General features: G+C 43.5%; 1 protein-coding gene across 1 annotated transcript in view; it reads left to right on the top strand.

Moving 5' to 3' along the window:
* Positions 1-19,784, top strand: part of CCDC69 (coiled-coil domain containing 69) — a 32,451-nt gene that overhangs the window by 5,090 nt on the left and 7,577 nt on the right. The window contains exons 2-4 of the mRNA XM_074313805.2: positions 10,249-10,318; positions 12,604-12,710; positions 13,240-13,327. Coding sequence (XP_074169906.2) covers positions 10,249-10,318; positions 12,604-12,710; positions 13,240-13,327 — 265 coding nt within the window. The remainder of the gene's footprint in view (positions 1-10,248; positions 10,319-12,603; positions 12,711-13,239; positions 13,328-19,784) is intronic.

Raw genomic sequence — 19,784 nt, 5'->3', positions numbered from 1 at the left:
GACTTCTTAACTCAGATTGCTGAGTATGCAAGGAAGCTGCTTTTCCCGGGCCCTGAGCCCTCTGCACCAAGCATTGTGGGAACGCTGGATGCATATGACCTCTGAGCTAGTGGTTTTTGCCCAACCCAGAAAACAGTACCCACCCTCACCCGCCAAAATCATCCCAGCTAAAGCCAACACAGGCTTCCATATGCATGCATGCTGAAATCTTGTGAGGTTGAACCAGATTTCTGCGTTATAAAGGAACGTATGTATACTGTGACCTAAAACCCATTAGAAAGATTTCCTCATCACCCTTGCCTTGGGGACACAACCTTTGGTGACACCTTTACTGCACGTGTACATATTTTTAATTCTGTTCTTTCCCTTTGTAGGTGAATTCCCAGGCAGCTAGCGTAGGCCCCCTGAGCACCCGATATGCCCTTAGCCACCTAAGGATTCATCTTAGCCTCCGTTGGATGTTGAGTTTGGGGTCCATGCTTCATGTCAGCACTGGTGTCTTTTGTTGTAAAAAAAAAAAAAAATCATAAAAGGTGAAACTTCAGGTTAGTTGCTGATAAGCAGGCAAGTCAAGGTGGTGACACCCCTGGTAGGAGAGCTGCCACCTGACATCTCAGTATTCCCAGGTCAGCTAGTAAACAAAAGTCTGAAATCTGCCTGGAAAAGGCAGTCTCAGAGGTGTCAGTATAACATTCATGAATGGTCATGTTCAAAAAATCAACTTGGAAGATGTAGGGGATGCCCCAATAAAAGGAAGTGTCTGACAGTTGGCCCGAGTCCTGGCTCTGACATCTTGGGCTGCACTTGGGTTTCCACCCCAGGACCTGCACTTTGCCCTCTCTGTGTCCTCTATGCTCAGAGCATGGTGAGCCTTCCCAGATAACCTGCGGGGGAAGGGCCAGGCAGCGAGCAGGACTGTCAGGTGAGGACAGGGGGAGCTCTTATGACCCCACCATGGGCGGAGAGAAGCAAAGGAGTGGGAGAAAATCCATCCATCTTTCGCATAAATTGATCTAAATCTGTCTATTACCTGAAGACGAGCCATTGTACTTCTCTCGCCAGGTGAAGTTTAATCCTTAAAAATCATTCATCTTGTCTCACTTTATAGTCTAACCTGAATCTTCCAAAACATCTAGGCCAAACGCCTTACAATACATAAAACATCCATCCCGTCCGTGCTTCCCCCAGATAAATGATGGACAGCCTGACCTACTTCCCGTATTCCTTCCCCCCAGCAGCGGAATTCTTTTTCACTGAGAGTCTATGAACGTTGTAGACCTCTCACCTGCCCATGCAGCCCTGCCCCCTCCTTAAGGGAATAGCCCTGACATCAGAAAAGGTATCTATGCTGAGCTAAATAGAGTCCCTGCAAAATTCATGTACATCCAGAACCAATAAATGTGACATTTGAAATAAGGTTTTCACAGGTATAATCCAGTTAAGATGAGGTCATACTGGATTACAGGGGACCCTAATCCAATGACTGGTGTCTTTATAAGACGAGAGAAATTTGGACATGGATGCCCAGGGAGAAAGCCATGTGGTGACAGAAGCAGAGAGTAGAGTGGTGTATCTACAAGCCAGGGAACACCAAGGACAGCAGGGTACCACCAGAAGCTAGGAGAGAGGCCTGGACCAGATTCTCCCACAGAACCTCCAGAAGGAACCAACCCAGCGGATACCTTGATTTTGGACTTCTAGCTTCCAGAACTGTGAGAGAATACATTTCTGTTGTTTTAAGTCACCAACTTTGTGGTAATTTGTTACAGCGGCCCTAGGACACTCATGGATCTTAAGGTTCATTAATCCCCACCCTCTCACACTCCACCCCCGCCGGGCCACCAGTCAAAATAGGCACAAGAATCCAATACCTCCCCTTTGGAACTGTGGTTTTAGCAGAAGAGTAGGGAGCATGGCAAACGAGGTGCTTGGACAAGGCTCCGCTGCTTTTGGATACCAGCTGTAGCATCTGCAGCGGAAAGAGCACTGGATTGGGCGTCAGGGATGGGTCCCACATCTGCCTCTCACTAACTCGCTGTGTGATCTCAAGTAGGTGTGTTCTGCCTGGGCTTGATTTCCCTTCTGTCAAATCACTGGCTTGGCTGCTTTGTGCTTCCAAGGGAGGTATACATTTTATTTCTTGTTGTTGTTCATTTCTTTGTATGCAAGTAAAACTTGAATACACTATTGTTTTAAAATTTTTACCAATTCGAGTAAAACTAAAGCTTCCCCTCCTTGACCACAACAATTTTAGTCCTTTCTCTAGAGATGACGATTGCCATCTGTTTGTGTGTTTTCAGGTACGTTTTCCTGTGCCAATAGAAATAGTTTATTTTGCATGCTGGTATTCCACCAAGTCCCTTTCCATCTTTGTATGTAAAGATCTACTTCATGTTTTTTAAAGCATATGAGTGACATTACAGAGTGTCATACAGCTCAGTGTATTGAACTAGTGTCCCTTCATGGACGTGAGGCTAGTTACCAGTGTTTCCCTGTTGCAAAGGACACTGCCCTCAGCGTCCTATTGGTGCCATCATCCGTCCTCACTAATGGGTGCCTCTCTGCTGGCAGTGCAATTGGAAGGTGCTGAGCACGCAGCAGGTAACCTGGGAGACGGCCACTGAGCTCTCTGTCATCCTCTGCTCCAGGCCTTCCCTTTTACTGCCTCCCACAGGGCTGCTGCAGGACAGGGTGGGGGGAAGGGCTCAGGACCCCCACCCAGGCCCTCCTAAACAAGGGCCCTCCTTTCCTGTCCTCCAGAGAAGCCCTCTTCTAGCAGGTGCTGACAGCCGAGTGTGTCAAACCACCAGCCCTGCCCTGCCCAGAGCCAATGAGCATGACAGGACTGATAGAGGATGAGGTGTCAGGATGACCTCACTCTGCCCCTTCTTCTACATTCATGGCATGTCAAAACCAGAAGGACTCTGACCTATCCCATTGCCCAACTCCACGCCACAGAAAAGAGGAAACAGAAGCCCAGAGAGGGAAGGTATGCCTCCAAGGTCACACAGCAAACAAATGGCAAGCCGGGGCCTCAACTCTGGACTCGCATTAAAGAGTTTGCCATTGGGTTGGGAGACAGGTAGATTTTTGGCAGTGCGTCTGTGCCCTCAGCCTGTCTCTTCCCCCACCCTGGCCAGTGACACCATTTTCTGTCCTGCTCCTTCAGAATCCTTCTGCCTGCCAGGCTGACCCAAATGTCAGAAGCAGAGCTGAGTGCTTTGTCAGCGCCTGACCCGCAAAGGCGATCGGAACTGGCAGACACCCTGGGAAGCCGATAGGGGACAAGAAAAGGCGGGCTCCAGGGAGGAAGAGAAGTACTATGATCTGTCGGAAAGCCTTTCTCTAGGCCTTAGCCCCTCCACCTGTGCACGAGGGGCTGGGCACAGCACATGAGAGCTGCTTGACTGTGTGGCATGATCTGGCTTAGCAGGTGCTTGAGAGGGAAGTGGTTCCATCCTCCCCTGAGATCTCTTTCATCAGAAGGTCAGACAGGAGCAATCAGACCACATCCGCCCCTGATTTGCGGTGCTCTGGGGACACTACAGGTGTTCAGACAATGGGTGGTGCCCCCAGTGCAGCTCCTGCCTTTATCGGTTGTGTAGTCACGTTGGCCCATCCCCCAGGCAGGCAATGGGTAATGCTGATACCACAATGTGTCATGCAAATGAGTTGAACTAAATCTTCAGTGTCCCTGGCAATGTACCAAAGTGAAACCAAATTCAGGCCTTACTTCGGTGATATACTTCTGCCCATCTTAGAGATGGGGAAGCTGAGGACTGTGTTTGTGGTGTTCTTCCATCTGAGCTGCTGTAATCTGTGTGTGAACGCTAACGTTTCTCAATAGCCCTGAACTTTTAGGCCCTGCCTTTCCTCCACTAGAGGCCCTGGTGGGGGCCCCTGGGGACTCCGTCCCCTCCCCCCCACCTCCTTCCTGCCTCCACTCTCAGCCAATGGGCTCTGACTGTGGTTATTCAGATCCCGAAACATAGTGCCAGGGGCCCCACCCACGCTGAGTCCAGATACCGGAAAGGCAGCTCTGATACCACAGAGGGGTGTGACCTGAGTGACTTGAGGCTCAGAATCGCGTGTCCCCTAAACATCAAGCTGCTTGGATCAGCCTGGTCTACACACTAAGGAAACGGAAGGGACTCCAGGCTCAGCCTTGAATCTGGATTCTCATTAGGGCTCTGCTCCCCTGCTTTGTGGCCTCTGACAAGTTATTGCCAATCCCATCTCTGGGCTTCAGTTTTTCCATCTGGAAATAGGAAGTGGGGATTGGAATAAACTGTCTCCAGGGGCCCTTCTCACCCTGTCTTCTGCGCCCCAGTAAGCCTTCCTCAGCCAAGGTGGTGTGACAGAGCTATGTGGCCAAGGGAAGCCAGGGCTGTGGTTTATGGGGACCGGGAAGGAGATAGGTGAACTCTCCAGGGCCTGTGATTACTAAACTCTCCAAGCTAAGCAGGGATGCTGGGGACATAAAGCGCTCAGTCAGACAGACACAAAGCCTTAAAGACCTACGAAAAGGAAGGAGTGCTGGGCTCTAACATGATGTCAGACCAAGTGTCTTCAGGAGCCCAGCCATCCTCCAGGCTGCTGTTGGCTTCCATCCTGGTAGGATTCCCAAAGTAAGGACGAGCTGTGCAGCTCCTATCTGAGTGGCTTCTACCTTACTCATTTCCCTGGCGAGTCTCAGAGTCTGAGGAAAGTTGAGTTTACCCCATAGCCCTTAGTATGGGACTATGGAAATTCACCTGAAGTACTGCAATCTGAATAATACTCAACAGAGTTCTCTGAAGCTGTTAATACCCCCTGCACTAGCTAAACATTTCATGCTTATCAAAGGTCTTTACTTGCTGAACATCAGGAAATACCTTACAGAATTTTATATCATTGGCGCTGAGGGTCCTCTGAACTCACTCAGTTCAACCTGAAAAATGAAGTTGGCTTCTTCTTGCATGCTACCAGTGATGAGGAGCTCACTACCACCACCACACCTCACCCTCCAATAACACAGCCTACCTCTGTTTGGGTAGTTCTGAAATTCTTCTTCATGATGAGCCATAACTTCTTGAAACTTTTAGTCCTTGAACACAACCCTGCCCTCCAAGGCGGTGGACCACACACTCGCAGCTTCTGCAGTTCTGCAGAGATCTGAAGCCAGTGGCCAGGTTGTCTTCCCTATTCTTGAGTCTGAGCAACTGTTGTTCCATGAAGAGCCCCTCCTATAATTTGGTTTTTAAGTCTTTCCACATCCTGTCAGTTCCTTTTGGATACATTCCAGTTTGTCAATTTACCCTCCAAAATGCAAATATATTCTAGGGGGTGTCAGCAGGCCCAATCGGAGCTCGTCTGGCTTCTCCACAGCTCTGGGCACTGTCCTCCCACTCTACCTTAACTCTATCTGATTTTGGCAGCCACGTCCTACGGACCAGGTTTGCTTCAGGTTGAACTCAGACCAGGCTCTCGGCTGCGTGACAACAAGGAGCTGGGCCGCAGAACTGTACATGTTACCAAGTTACAGGGATCCTGTTTCCAGGCTTCTCAGCTGGAGGGCTGCCCTGGAGTTCAGAAGGACTGAGGAGAACATCTGTTCCAATGCTGACCTATCATAGATAGAGAAAGCGAGGTCCAGAGTGGGGAAGGGACTTCCCTAAAGTCACACAGTCACGTGGAAGCGGGGTCTCCTGGCCTCTCCCCCAGGCCTGGGTTCTCCCTACTGCCTGCCTGTGCTGCCAGCTGCCACCTCTGTCGTTTTCTTCTTCCCAGTTTTCATTGTCTCAGGAAGCTGCTATCCCTCTTCCAGAGCTCAATCTGGATGTCCCACCCAGTCCTCCGCCTCTCCTGGCTCTACTTTTGGAAGGGGAAATTCCTGGTCTCCCTCTCTGCTCCTTTCCTCTCCAATGCAGGGGGAGCTCTGCTCTGTGACCTCTGAGCAGGAAGCAGCCAGGGCGCGACCTGGGGATTTTCCATGCCGTGGTTGCTTATCAATTCTTACTCAGTCCTGGGCAGTGCGTCCTTAGGCTATTAGGAGCATCAGAATCACCCACAGATTGTAGGTTGGAGCCTCCCAGCACACATGTCAGCCTCAGATTCTCTAGGTCTAGAACAGAGTCTGGAGAGTTGAGGTGAGCAAACACTCCGTATTCTAATCCAGCAGGCCCGTAGTCCACATTCCTACAAATACTGCTCCAGGCGTCATAACAGACACTGGGGCAAATCCACAGTGGATTTCACAAATGGTCCCTGTCCTCAAGGAGTCCCTTGATCTAGCAGGTGAAACACAGGTAACAGGTAGGTCCTCACATGTGTGAATAGGCCCTGGAAACTAGAGCTATTAGGAGCTAACTCAGCCCTGGGGAGAGACTGAGGAGAAATGGTATTTGAGCTGGGCCTGAAAAATTGTTGCCTGTAGAGCATACCTCCTTTAATTGCGCTGCACCATTTTATATTTCACAGATGTTGCCTTTTTAACCCAACCTGCAATATCTCCAAGGTATGCTTGTATGTCATGCTGGGGTGGTCTTGAGCAGTGTGGGGAGGTCTTCAATGCAGAGTGCGTGTGCTGGAGCCGGGAGTGCAATAGGGTGTTTGGGTTTGGTGTGGACCTAGCAAATTTGTCAACATTTTTAAAAAAGTGACACTAATCCATGTTGGCAAGGCTGCCATGAAACTGGCCTTGTGTGCTGTTACTGGCTGAGTTCATTGGTAAAATCTTTCTGGAGGTAGCGCCAGTAATTTTAGACGTGTAAAAAAATCTTACACATCAGTATGTGAACAAAAGCATAATTTGGATATCAGAACATGGAAAGAATCTAACTACTCAAGAGTAGATAATTAAATGATTAAATCCACCCATATTTTTACAGAATATTTAATGCCATGTAGTACATACTCATATTTGAAAAAGTGAGATATCAGGAAGTATATGCAATACTCCAAAAAATATATATTGCTACTACTATAATTGGAAAAGTTGTTTATGAATACTTAAATATTGAGAAAATATGCTCCATAATATATAAAGGACTCATACAATTCAACAACAAAAAACAACCTGATTAAAAAGTGAGCAGAGGCTTTGAATAGGCCTTTTTCCAAATAAGACATATAGATGGCCAACAAGCACTTGAGAAGATTTTCAGCATCACTAATTATTAGGGATATGTAAGTCAAAACCACCATGAGATACTACCTCCTACCTGTTAGAATGACTATTATCAAAAAGATAAGAAATAACAAGTGTTGAGGAGGATGTGGAGAAAAGGGAACCTTCACACACTGTTGGTGGGATTGTAAATTGTGGGATTGTCATGATGGAAAACAGTATGGAGGTTCCTCAAAAAATTAAGAATAGAGCTACCAAGTGATCCAGCTGTTCTGCTTCTGGGTATTTATCCAAAGAGTACAAAAACACTAATTTGAAAAGCTATCTGCAGCAACATGGATAGACTTAAAAGTATGATACTAAGTGAAATGAGTCAGAGAAAGACAAGTACCATATGATTTCACTTATATGTGGAATCTAAAAAACCAAACCACACAAAACAAACTCATGGATGAAGGGAGCCGATTGGTGGTTACCAGAGGAGAAAAGGGTTGGAGGGGGGCAAAATGGGCGAAGGGGGTCAACTGTATGGTGATAAATATAAACTAGACTTTCGGGGATCATCCCTTTGTAGTGTATACAAATATCAACTTTTAAAGATGTACACCTGCAATTTATATAACGTTACACACCAACTTTGCCTCAATTAGAACAAAGAAAATGGGAGGGAGGAAGAAAAGGGTAGACTGAGGACAGATTGTGACGAGCCTTGAATGTCAATCTGAAGGGGTGATCCTGGAGGTGGTTTTGTCAGCCTCGAGGACCTCAAGCACAGGTCACATCCTGCCTGTGATCTGGAAGCCGCGAGTGGAGGGGAGCTTTTCAGCTTTCTATGATGGTTCTTAGGGAGAAGACAATTTTGCATGAACTTTACGATCTTATTTCAGGCAACCTGAGGCCAATGACAGCCTAAGAGATCCGCCAAAATACTGTGGAGTCTTTGTTCTTGTCATGCTTTTCAAACATAAAGTAATAAACTTATGCAGGGTTTGAACTCTTAGAATATGCCAGGCATTACAGGTGCATTACCTAATCCTTCAAACAACCTCAGGGGGGAAAACGCGGGCCTGGAGAGGTCAGTCATACAGTCACACAGGCCGGATTTAGGATTTGCCTGCAGATACGGGTGACCCAGAGTTCTTGATCAGTGGGCTCCAGTCTCTAATGCTGAGAGCCACGAGTTTAAACGAAGACCTCCTCGCCTCCTCTTCACAAAGGAGGAAGCAGGAGCCCAGTGGAGGGAAGGGATTTGTCCAAGTTCACAGAAGAGCCCGTGACTGGAATTCAGGAATTCTCACTCCCATGAAAACGTTGCCCAGATTAGTGTCACCAGTGGTGTGAACTGGGATGAGACAGACATTTGTGTTTATCTCCCTCCTCCCTCCAGCCCAGGGTGGAGAGGCTGGCTCCTGTCACTTCCCCAGATTCCTGTGTTGACAGTTTCCCTGGCTTGTGCCTGGGCCAGGTATCTCCCTCTGCCCTGGGAAGGGAGGAGGGCAGAGTCTTCACAAGGTGGATGGAGGACTCAGAGGTCAGGCTCGCCCAGCCGCTGGGCAGACTTCGGGCACCAAGGCCTGGAGGAGGTGCTGTGCCTCACTTAGTTTGCCAGCGGCTCACACTGTGCCAGGCTGTGCTGGGCTCTGTGGGGCAGAATGTTCTAGAAGCCTTCCCTTGACTTATCTTTGCTCCCCATCCAAAGTATGCTTTCGAGCAGCATTTCAGTTATTCTCAAGTTCATGAAATTGTTAATAATTTGTATTCTGAAAATTTTAAAAATCTGTTAAAGTTTTTCTTTCACAGTGATAATTCACAATTGAAAAATAGCCTTTTCATAGGCTGACTTATTTTTTTAAGTGTTTCTCAAAATGGGATCTAGACTATCTTTTTTTTTTTCTTTCCTTTTTTTTTTTTTTTGTAAGAACATCTTGGAAAGTGTTCAAAAGGGTTTAAATTTTTTTTCCACCCCAAATTCTGAACCAGTGGTCAGTGCCAGATCTTGGCCAAAATTTCAATTATCTGGGGTGAAGAGAGAAAATTAAAGTTGTGAGTGTGTGTGTAATGTTGAGTAAGGATGTCATTTCCTTTTTCTGGAAGCACTGGTCTTGAGCTTTCCTTACTACATTTTGGAAGGTTAAATATTTTGGAAGGTTAAAATGTCCTCTATATTATGAAATGAGAGTGATAGTCTGCAGATACATTTTTTCAGCATCCTTACTTTTCAACCTACATCAACTCTCCTATTAAAAAAATATTACTCATTTATGAAAACTGAAAATCTGCCAGCCACCGCCACTGCTGTGTGATATAGAAATCCCTTTGCGTCAGTTCTCTCCTTTGTTCAGATTCAACCAACACTGACTGGCCAATGTTGACTAATGCACCCACTAGGTATGGCTCAAATACTGGACTCTGTCAGTTATCCCCTCATCTACCTTGATCGAATCCTAACCTGCCTCAATCTTCTCATCTTTAAGTTGGGGATATTCCTATTTCCCAGGGTCGTTCTGAAGATTAGCTAAAATAGTGTAGATAAGACAACATAGAGTATCCCGATTATGGTGTCTCCCCCCATCTGGCAAGGTAAGTAGTTCTGCCTCCTTACAGTTGAGGAAGCAGCCCCCCCCCTAAAAGAGAATAAGCATGGTAAAATGATGGCTCTTCCCCCAGCACCCCATAACTTTAAGGGGAACTTGGCTGGAAATTGTGGTAGCTACAGGCCCTGAGAAAAAAAGGGGAACTGGAGGTTGGGACGTTTTAGGTCACCTCAAGGCCATAACTGGGGGTGAGGGTAAAAGCAGATGGTCTGGCCAGGTCTTGGGAGAAGGAAAAAATGGGCAGGGACGACCCCATGGTTGGTGACAGGAGCCAAGCTACAAGAATCTAAGGAGAGGTCATTAGCCTCTTGGCTGAGGGTTTCCCTGGTCATGATGAGAAATCCTGATCTGGGAAGCCCTTCCCCGCAGAGGCGGTGCTGCCTTGGGATGGGAAAGGAGGAAGCCTAAGTGGACTAGGGCAGGGCAGGGTCTGGCACAACGAGAAGTCCTGTCTTGCCTTTGGAAGACGCCTACTGTAGTAGCATCCATCTTCACATTGACCTCCCACCTGCTACCTCCACCTCTTTATTGTGTCATTTCTTCCAGAGACGCCGAGAACCAGGTCAGCCACCCAGACCAGAGCCTCAGGAACTAGGTCCCCTCAATGGGGACACAGGTGGGTAGCCTGCCCCATAAATGCCTTCCCTGACATCCATGAGGTTTCCTACTTTGTAACCAACAAAGGTGATACAGCTACTTAGTTATCTCATGAGATTTTGTATAGGTTACATTAATAGGAGTATCATACCTAAAATCAGGGAGGTGATAGTCCTGACCTGTGCTTCTCTGTTCTGGGCTGTTGATACCACCCTTGGAGTGCTGAGTTTATTTCTGGAAAGTACATTTTCAGAGGAATCCAGAAAAATTGGAAGGAATACCGTGAAGGAAGGTCAGGTTCATGAGGGATCTGAAAACCAGGTCCTGTAAGCAGCTCTGAAAGGAACAGAAGATGTTTTACCTGAAAAGAAGGTGTTGCCATAAAACAGCACTTCTCTCCAAGTGTCTAAAGTGCCCTCATGAAGAAGAAAGATAAGCCTTGTATAGTGTGACCCAGAGGTCAGAACTAGGGCCTCAAGGTAGCAGGAACAGGCAGGCAGAATTTAGTTCAGTCTCAAAGGATTTTTTTGTGTGGTGGTTGGCTTAAAACCTTCAGAGCTGCCTGGTAATAGAATGAACTCTCCACCTCTGAAAGTGTTTAATTACAGCCTGTCAGGGATATTCTAGATGACGTTCAAGTACCAGATCAACAGTTGGACCGGAACTCGGAGCTTCTCCATTCTAACTTCAAAGATACAAATCCTGGGCCCCACCATAGACCAATGAAGCAAGAGTCTCTGGGGATGGGATGAAAGAATCTGGATTGTTAGTGATGATACAGCTTTTGCATAAGCCTCTCCCCAGCTGGGGCCAGTCTAGTACTGGTCCTGTGGACCAGCATTTGGGACCTGAGCCAAATGATCTATGAGAATGCGAGGCTCTCTGATCTTGACCTCTGCCAGCCACCAGGACCCAGGGCACTGACTCGCTCCTCCTCTATCCTGACAGACTGACCACTGTGTTGGCTTCTCGCTGAGCAGCCCCAACCCCCACATTTCTCTTCACACCCTTTGCCAGACCTGCCTGTGGAGGTCTATAATTATAATACTAACATGAAGAATAGTATTTGCCTCTGATGCTTGTCATGAGCCCTGATGAACATGTAGAGAACATTTACTGAACAACAGAGGACATTTATCGAGCGTCTTCAAAGGCCTGGCACGACACTTAACTGCTTTCTGTACGTAAGAGGGCAGAATAAGGTGATACAGAGTTTGCTGTCGCATCAGATTGTGTAGGCTCATAACCCTTCTCCCCTGGCGTGAACTGGAAGATCTTGGGCAAGTTGCATAACTTCTCTGTCCCTCAGTTTCCTCATCTGTGAAATGGGATAATCATGGTATCCACCCCACTGGGTGGTCGTGAGGATTAAGTAAACGCTGTGAGGCACTTGGGACAGAGCTGGGCACGATCCTGGGCATGCTAAGCTCTCAGTATTCCTTACCTGCTGTTATTACTTCTAGTGCCCTTGTTTTCTTAACTTAAACATCTCAATAGCCCTGTGAAGAAGATATTATTGTCCTGATTTCACATATTGGGTAACTGAGTCACGGAGGGGTAGGTCACTGCTTACCACAGTCTAAGCATTGGCAAGGCCTGTTTTGAAGTTTCCCAAAGTAGGGCTAGACTTTCTGTTTGGTCTCCTTCCTGCTCATGGCAGCTTCTCTGCCTCCCGCTGGGGAAATGCTAACAGCAAGGGTTCGCACACTCAGACACTCCCCAGCAGGTAAAGCACATGAAGAAGTGACCTCTTACACACACCTCCACAGGGAGAGGTGAGGACTGTTGGGGGGGAGGGGGTAGAGCCATATCCTGCCCACAGCAGAGGCAGTGGCTCCTCAGCCACAGCTGCTGGTTGGCACCAAGGGGTACACTGTCACTTCTGTGGCTTCTTCAAGAAAAGCTGGAGGAGATCTGTGTTCAGTAAAAGCTGCCCAGTCCTTAAATATCAGCAACTATTTTTTTTTTAATTTAGATATTAGGTAGGGCAAATAGAATGTCTTTATGGGCTGAATCTGTCCTGTGAGTTACCAGCTTGGCTATAGATCCTTGGGAGCCAAATGAGACCCCTGGCTCCTGCACTGAAGGAGGGCCTGCAAAGCCCGAGAGACTTGGGGGTTACCTCTGGAGGTTGATCCCCAACCGAAACCATTCCTGAAGTGGAGATCAGGGTTCTCACCTCTCAGCCCCAGCCTCCCACATGCTCTCTGCTGGTGTGATTACCCCACTTCTGCTCAGTGTGATTTCATTCATTCATTCATTGATTCATTCACTCATTCGTTCGTTCTGGTTTCTCACCTGTAGCCACAACTGCCCAGCTCTGTGCATCTGAGGAAGCTGAGCAGCACCAGACGGATATAACCAGAATTTTCCAGCAGCATGAAGAGGACAAGAAGAAATGGATCCAACAAGTAAGTCCCAAACCCCCTCTTTGCCTCCTGCTCCGCAAACCTTGAAAATCTAAGTGAGGACCAACTTTTGGTTTTATTGCTGTGGTAAGTGTCTCTTACTACTTTTCCCAAGAAGGAAGTCCTTTATCTGTTGAACAAATATTTGTAACTGCTTGCATGTAATTCATTATATTCATTATGTGCAAAGAAAGATGGGGAAACACTCTAACACAGTAGAAGGGCTTCCTGCCTTGAGGGGACATAAGAATTACAAGACTCTTAAATCCCTTTCTACCTAGATAATTCTCTGGGACCACCATCACCCCCAAACCCTAAAGAAGGCAAAGTTGGCCACGCGTGCTGTGTCTTGGAGGTCTTGTGCCCTCTCTGGGCACATGTCATTTCCATCACTCAGATGAGGGGGTGGGACTCTGATCACCTGTGGAGCTTCACATAGCTCCGGGGTCTGCATGTGGGGACGTAAGGCTCTGCTGAACCTGGGCCTCCTCAATCTCATCTTGCTCTGCACCTCCTCCCCCCCCCCCCCCAGGTGGAGAAGGAGAGGGAGCTAGAGCTTCGAGAGAAGCTGGACGAGCAGCGAAGAGTCCTGGAGGGAGAGCATGAGGCAGCCCTAAAAGGTAAGGACGGAGATGCTGCTCTAGGGAGAGCGTGGAAAGGCCCTCCTTCTGGGGCCTCCTGCCAAGTTCACAGGCAGACTCCCACTGGCCCCTCCCTCTTGCCTTTGGTCCACAAGCTGTTGGCGACTTCAGGACTGGAGTCTGTAGGGTCCTTGGACTTGTCCTTTGGGTCACGGCTTTAAAAGTCTGACACCATGCCTTGTTTGACCTTAGTTGAGAGGTTTTATTTTCTTTCCATTTTAAAAGCAATTCATATTCCTTAAAGGAAATTTGAAAAACCTAGACATATAGGAGAACTTTGTAATATCCATATTCCTTCTCCACAATAATGACAGCGCTTACAATTTTCGGTTCGGTTGATAATTTTTTTCAGATAGCTTTTCTTCTTCCTATCTCACCAAATGTGGTCATCATAGAAAATTTAGAATCTATGGATTAAACAAAAAGGTTTTATAACATAGCGCTTAACATCTCAGACTCTGCAGCTACAGGCCCTGGGTTCAAATCCCAGCTCTACCCCTTACCAGCTGTGTAGCCTGGACGCAGTTAGTTAAACCTCGTTCATAAGGTCTTTAATTTAATTTTTAGATAGATAGATAGATAGATAGATAGATAGATAGATAGATAGATAGATAGATAGATACATAGATAGATAGATAGATAGATAGATAGATAGATAGATAGATAGATAGATAGATAGATAGATAGGATTTAGAAGAGTGCCTGTTATTTTACAAGATATTTAGCAAATAATTATTAGTATTATTTTATTATTGAGAAAATTAAAATTGTGTGTAATTCCACCCAGAACTAGTCACTGTTACCCCTTTGATATAGATCCCTTTCATTTTTTGTGTTGTTGTTGTTTATTTGTTTGTATAAACCTAGAATACACATCTATACACACCCATATACTTTGTGGGGGAGGAGATAAATTGATTTTTTTTTTTTTACTTTGAATTGTATTAACTATTTGTCACTAAACTTCTGTAATACAAGTTTTAGTAACAACATAGCATTGCAATGTGTATCCTTGTTTATTTCTGATCCCTTTTGGTTAGGCTTTCAGGTTATTTCAAACTTTTGCCATTTTTTCCAATGGCAATGATACTTACACAGTGAACTCCATTTTGTAAAATCTTGGCCACATTCATGATTTTATCATTAGAATAACATCTTAATAGAATCTGTGTGTGTGTGTGTGTGTGTGTGTGTGTGTGTGTGTGTGTGTGTGTGTGTTTTGGTAAAATACACATAAGATTTGCCATTAGTAGCATTTAGTACATTCACGATGCCCTACAACCATCACCACTAAACACTTCTAACATTGTCATCACCCCAAAAGTAACCCCTGTACTCACCAAGCACTCACTCCCCATACCTCCCAACCCCCAGCCCCTGGCAACCACCTATCTGCTTTGTGTCTCATGGCTTTGTCCATTCTGTACACTCACTAATGGCGTCCCAACCTGTGGCCCTCACTCTGTCTTCCGTCACCCAGTGTGATGTTTCCAGGCTCATTCATGCTGCAGCATTTGCATTTCATTCCTCCCCACCCCCCACTTTAAAAATTACTCCCTTCCTTTTTATGGCTGAATAATATTCCATTATTACTGGCATGGACACACGACACTTGGTTTTCCATTCATTAGCTGATGGACGTATGGTCTGCCCCCAACCTTTGGCCACTGTGAATAGTGCCACTGGTACAAGCACCTGCCTGAACACCTGCTTTCAGTTCCCCTGGGTGCACACCCAGGAGTAGAATTGCTGGGTCATATGGTTATTCTATGCTTAACTTTTTGAGAAACCACCAAACTATTTTCCACAGTGGGTGCACCACTTTACATTCCCACCAGCAACGCACAAGGCTTCCAGGTGAACCACATCCTTGCCAACGCTTGTTATCTTTGTTGCTGTTGCTATTAGTACCACCACCCTAGTGGGTACGAAGGGCTATCTCCTCGTGGTTTTGATTTGCATGTCCCTAATGGCTAATCTTGCTGAACATCTTTTCATGTGCTTGTTGGCCATTTGTGTATCTTCTTTGGAAAGATATACAAGATATTGTTGATGCTATTAAAATCGACCTAGAAAATGTTATGCCAATTTTCCCTTTAATCATCAGTATTTGCATGACCTTTTCCCAGAATTAGTTATCTTTTAAAAACACAGTGATGATTATTTTATAGGTAAAATTATATACTGTTCTTTTTATTTAACATTGTATCAAACATGTTTCCATGTAATTATGTGCTTCTAAAATGTTTATAAAGGCTAGACCATTGCATACATGGGTTTCCTTATTTCCCATGAGTCTAGATACCTAGATTTTAACTACGGTAAACAACGCTGCATTAAACATATTTTGCATAAAGATATGCCCACATTTCACATTATGTCCTTCGATTCCCAGAAATGGAATAACTAGAACAGAGGTCTGAAGAAGTTTAAGAATCTTGAAACATATCGCAACATTAACACAAAATGTTTTGAAATAAAATTAAAGCCCTTGCCTTGGGAATTTGAAGAGTTGTGTTTTAATACTGATACACCCTGTGAAACTGGGCCTGTCATTTGACCTCAGTTCAGTTTCTATGTCTCTAAAATCTACCTTCCCTATCTCTCAAAGCTATTGTGGGGAAACAACTCTGTTCTCCAAGCACTGCTTTGATATTCTTTTTAGCATTATAAGTATATTGATAAGAAAATTTTCCAATTATAAAACCCCACAGGAGAAGGGGCCGCCTGTCTTGAGTTCTTCCCATCAGTCAGAATTCTTTCATAGTTATTTTTAAATTGCTTGGTACATATTAGGTGCTATGAAAGCAGGTATGAAATGAATGAATAAAAGCGTAGCATGGGGGAAATATGTGGACTTTTCTTTGTTTTGGGGGGGAGGTATACAGATAACTGGGAGAGGCTAGTGGTGGTTTTTCACATTTCATGACCCTTTGTTGTCTTTCATTTACTATTTTTTATTTTAAAAAATATAGTACAGTAAAATTGACTTTTTTTGGTGTACAGTTCCATAAATCTTAACACATGTATAGATTCATGTAGCCATCACCATAATCTGATTAAAAGAACAGTTCCATCTCACCCAAAATATTCTCTCAGGCTGTCCTTTTGTGCTTGTATTCTCCCCTACCCCAACCCCCGGCACCACTGATCTTTGCTCCGTCACTATAGTTGTGTCTTTTTGAGGCTGTTATGTAAACAAAATAAAACCATATCATTTTTTATATTGACTTCTTTCACTCATCAGGATGCTTTTGAGATCCATCCAAGTTGTTGCATGTATCATTAGCCCATTCTTTTTCATTGCTGAGTTGTAATCCATTGTTCACTCATTCACTTGTGGGACACTGGGTTATTTCCAATTTGAGATGGTTATAAATAGAACTCTTCTAAACATTTGTGTACAGGTTTTTGTGTGGACATGTTTCTATGTCTCTCAGGTAAATCCATAGGCATGGGATTGATAGGTCATGTAATAAATGTATGTCTAGCTTTACGAGAAATGGCTAACTGTGTTCCTGAGTGGCCATCATTTTACATTCCCATCAGCAACGTATGAATTCCACTATTCTTTCTTGCCAACACTTGTCAATATTTTAAATTTTAGTTGTTCTAATAGGTGTGCAGTGATATTTCCTCATGGGTTAAATTTGCATTTCAATTATAACTATGTTAAACAGCTTTTCTTGTGCTTATTTGCTATCTGTATATTCTCTGGTCCAATATCCTTTCAAATATTTTGTCCATTTTAATTATCTCATTTGCTCTTACTGTTGAGTTTTGAGAGATCTTTTTTTTTTTTTTTTTTGATACGAGTCCTTTGTATTTGCAATTATTTTCTTCTAGTCTGTTGGGTGTTTGTTCATTCTCTTAACAGTGTCCTTCATAAAGAAAAGCTTTTCATTTTGATAAATTCCAATTTATTATTTTTTTCTTTTATTGATTATGCTTTTGGTGTCATATCTAAAAGCTCTTTGCTGAACCCCAGGAACACATCTTCTTCTATGCTGTCTTCTAAAAATTTTACAGTTTTAGGTTTTACATTTAGACCTATGATTCATATGATGGTAAGGTTTTTCTTCTTCAGGCTGTTAATATGGTGGATTACATTGATTTGAATTTTCAAATATTGCATTTCTAGCTTTGCGTTCCTGGCATAAGCCCCCCTTATTCATGGTATAGTATTCTTTTTTTATATATTGCTGAATTTGATTTGCTAATATTTTACTGAACTTTTTTGTGTATTTTTATGAGGGATGTTGATCTATAGTTTTCTTGTACCCTGTGTCTGGTTTAGTATCAGGGTACAGTTTGCCTCATGAAATGAGTTGGGAAATGTCCTCCCCTCTTCTGTTTCTGGAAGAGTATAGGATTGGTATTATATCATTTTTAAATGTTTACTGTGTTTCCCCAAAAATAAGACCTAGCCGAACCATCATCAGCTCTAATGCATCTTTTGGAGCAAAAAATAATATAAGACCCGGTATTATATTATATTATATTTATTATATTATATTATATTATATTTATTATATTATAATATTAATATTATGTTATAGATCTGGTCTTATATTAAAATAAGACCGGGTCTTATATTAATTTTTGCTCCAAAAGATTCATTAGAGCTGATGGTCTGGCTAGGTCTTATTTTCAGGGAAACACGGTTATAGAATTTGCAAGTGAAATCATCTGTGCTTGACTATTTCTTTTCCAGAAAGTGTTTAATTATAAATTCAACATTTTTCATAGTTATAGGAATGTCCATGTAATGTATTTTACCTTGCACGAGTGTTGGTAGTTTGTAGTAGTTCAGGAATTGGTACATTTTATCTAAGTTGTCAAGTTTATATGCATAGAATTGTTTGCAGTAGTCCTTTAATATTGTTTTAAATATCTTCTGTGCCTGTAGTGATAGCCCCTTTTTGGTAATTTGTGAGTTCTCTGTTTCTCGTTGTCAGTCTTACTTGAGGTTTATCAATTTTATTAATCCTGTCAAAGAACCAGCTTTTGGTTTTATTGATTTTTTTTCCCATTTTAAATCTCATTGATTTCTGTTATTTTTATTTCCTTCCTTCTGCCTACTTGTTTTATGCTTAGTTAGCTCTTTTTTTGATTTCTTAAACCAGAAGCCTAGATTATGGATTTGAGACCTTTCTCCTTTTCTAATATAAGCACTTAGTGCTATAAATTTCCCCCTAAGCATTGCATTATCTGCATTCCACAAATTGGCATTTTGTATTTTCATTTTTGTCCAGTTCAAAATATTTTCTAATTTTCCTCGTGACTTCCTTTCTGGCTCATTGAATATTTAGAAGTATATTTCCTGCTAAATGTCGGGAGATTTTCCAGCTCTCTTTTTGTTACTAATTTCCAGTGTGATTCCATTATGATCAGAGAACATAGTTTATATTTCGCTCCTTTCATAATTTGTTAAGGTTTGTTTTATGACTCAGGACATGGTCCATCTTGTGAATGTTTCATGTGCACTTGAAAAGAATGTGTATTCTGCTATTGTTAGATTGAGTACTTTGTAAGTGAATCAGTTAAATCAAGTTGGTTGATGATCTTACTCAGTTCTGTTATATTCTTACTGATTTTCTGTTTATTTTTTCTATTGAATTCTGAGGAGTGTGGAAGTTTCCAACTATAATTGTGCATTTGTCTATTTCCCCTTTTTATGTTCTATCAGTTTTTGCTTCATATGTTTTGAAGAACCATTGTCAGGTGTACAAGCATTTAGGATTGTGATATCTTCTTGGAGAATTGACCCCTTTATTGTTATGTAATGTATTTCATTCTTGATAATCTCCCTTATTCTTAAGTGTACTTCACCTGAAAATAAGATAGCCACTACAGCTTTCTTTTGATTAATTTTGTTTTCCCACCCTTGTACTTTTAAGTGACACATATTTAAAGTGGGTTACTTGTAAAGAGCACATAGTTGGTTGGGTTTTTTTGTTTGTTTGTTTGGTTGGTTTTTGTTTTTGTTTTTTTAGTCCATTCATATATAGTCTGTTATTTGGTGTGTTTAGATCATTTAATGTTGTTATTGATATGATTGTCATTTTGGTATTTGCTTTTTGTCTGTTCTGTTTTTTATCCTCTATTTTTGCTTTTCTGCTTTCTTTTGGACTATTTGAACATTTTTAGCATTCCTTTTTAAGTTACCTATTCTCTCTCTCTCTCCACCCCCAATCATTGTTCTAAGAATGACAACATATGTAACAGTCTTCTTAAATTAATATATTACCACTTCAAATAGAATGTAGAAACCTTAGCATCATGTAGGTCTCTCTGTCCTCTCCCCTTTTTCTTGTACTTGTCTTATGTCTTACATCTACATCCACTGAATACCCAATGTTATAATTTTTGCTTTTAACCATCAGTCATATTTCAAAGAGCTCAAGGGAAGACTAGTCTATTATGTTCACCTAGG

The sequence above is a fragment of the Rhinolophus sinicus genome, chromosome 5 (assembly GCF_057876585.1).
Source record: "Rhinolophus sinicus isolate RSI-liver-muscle chromosome 5, RSI-T2T, whole genome shotgun sequence".
Taxonomy (NCBI): Eukaryota; Metazoa; Chordata; class Mammalia; order Chiroptera; family Rhinolophidae; genus Rhinolophus; species Rhinolophus sinicus.
The sequence above is the reverse complement of the archived record's forward strand: the minus strand, read 5'-3'. Positions and strand labels throughout refer to the sequence as shown.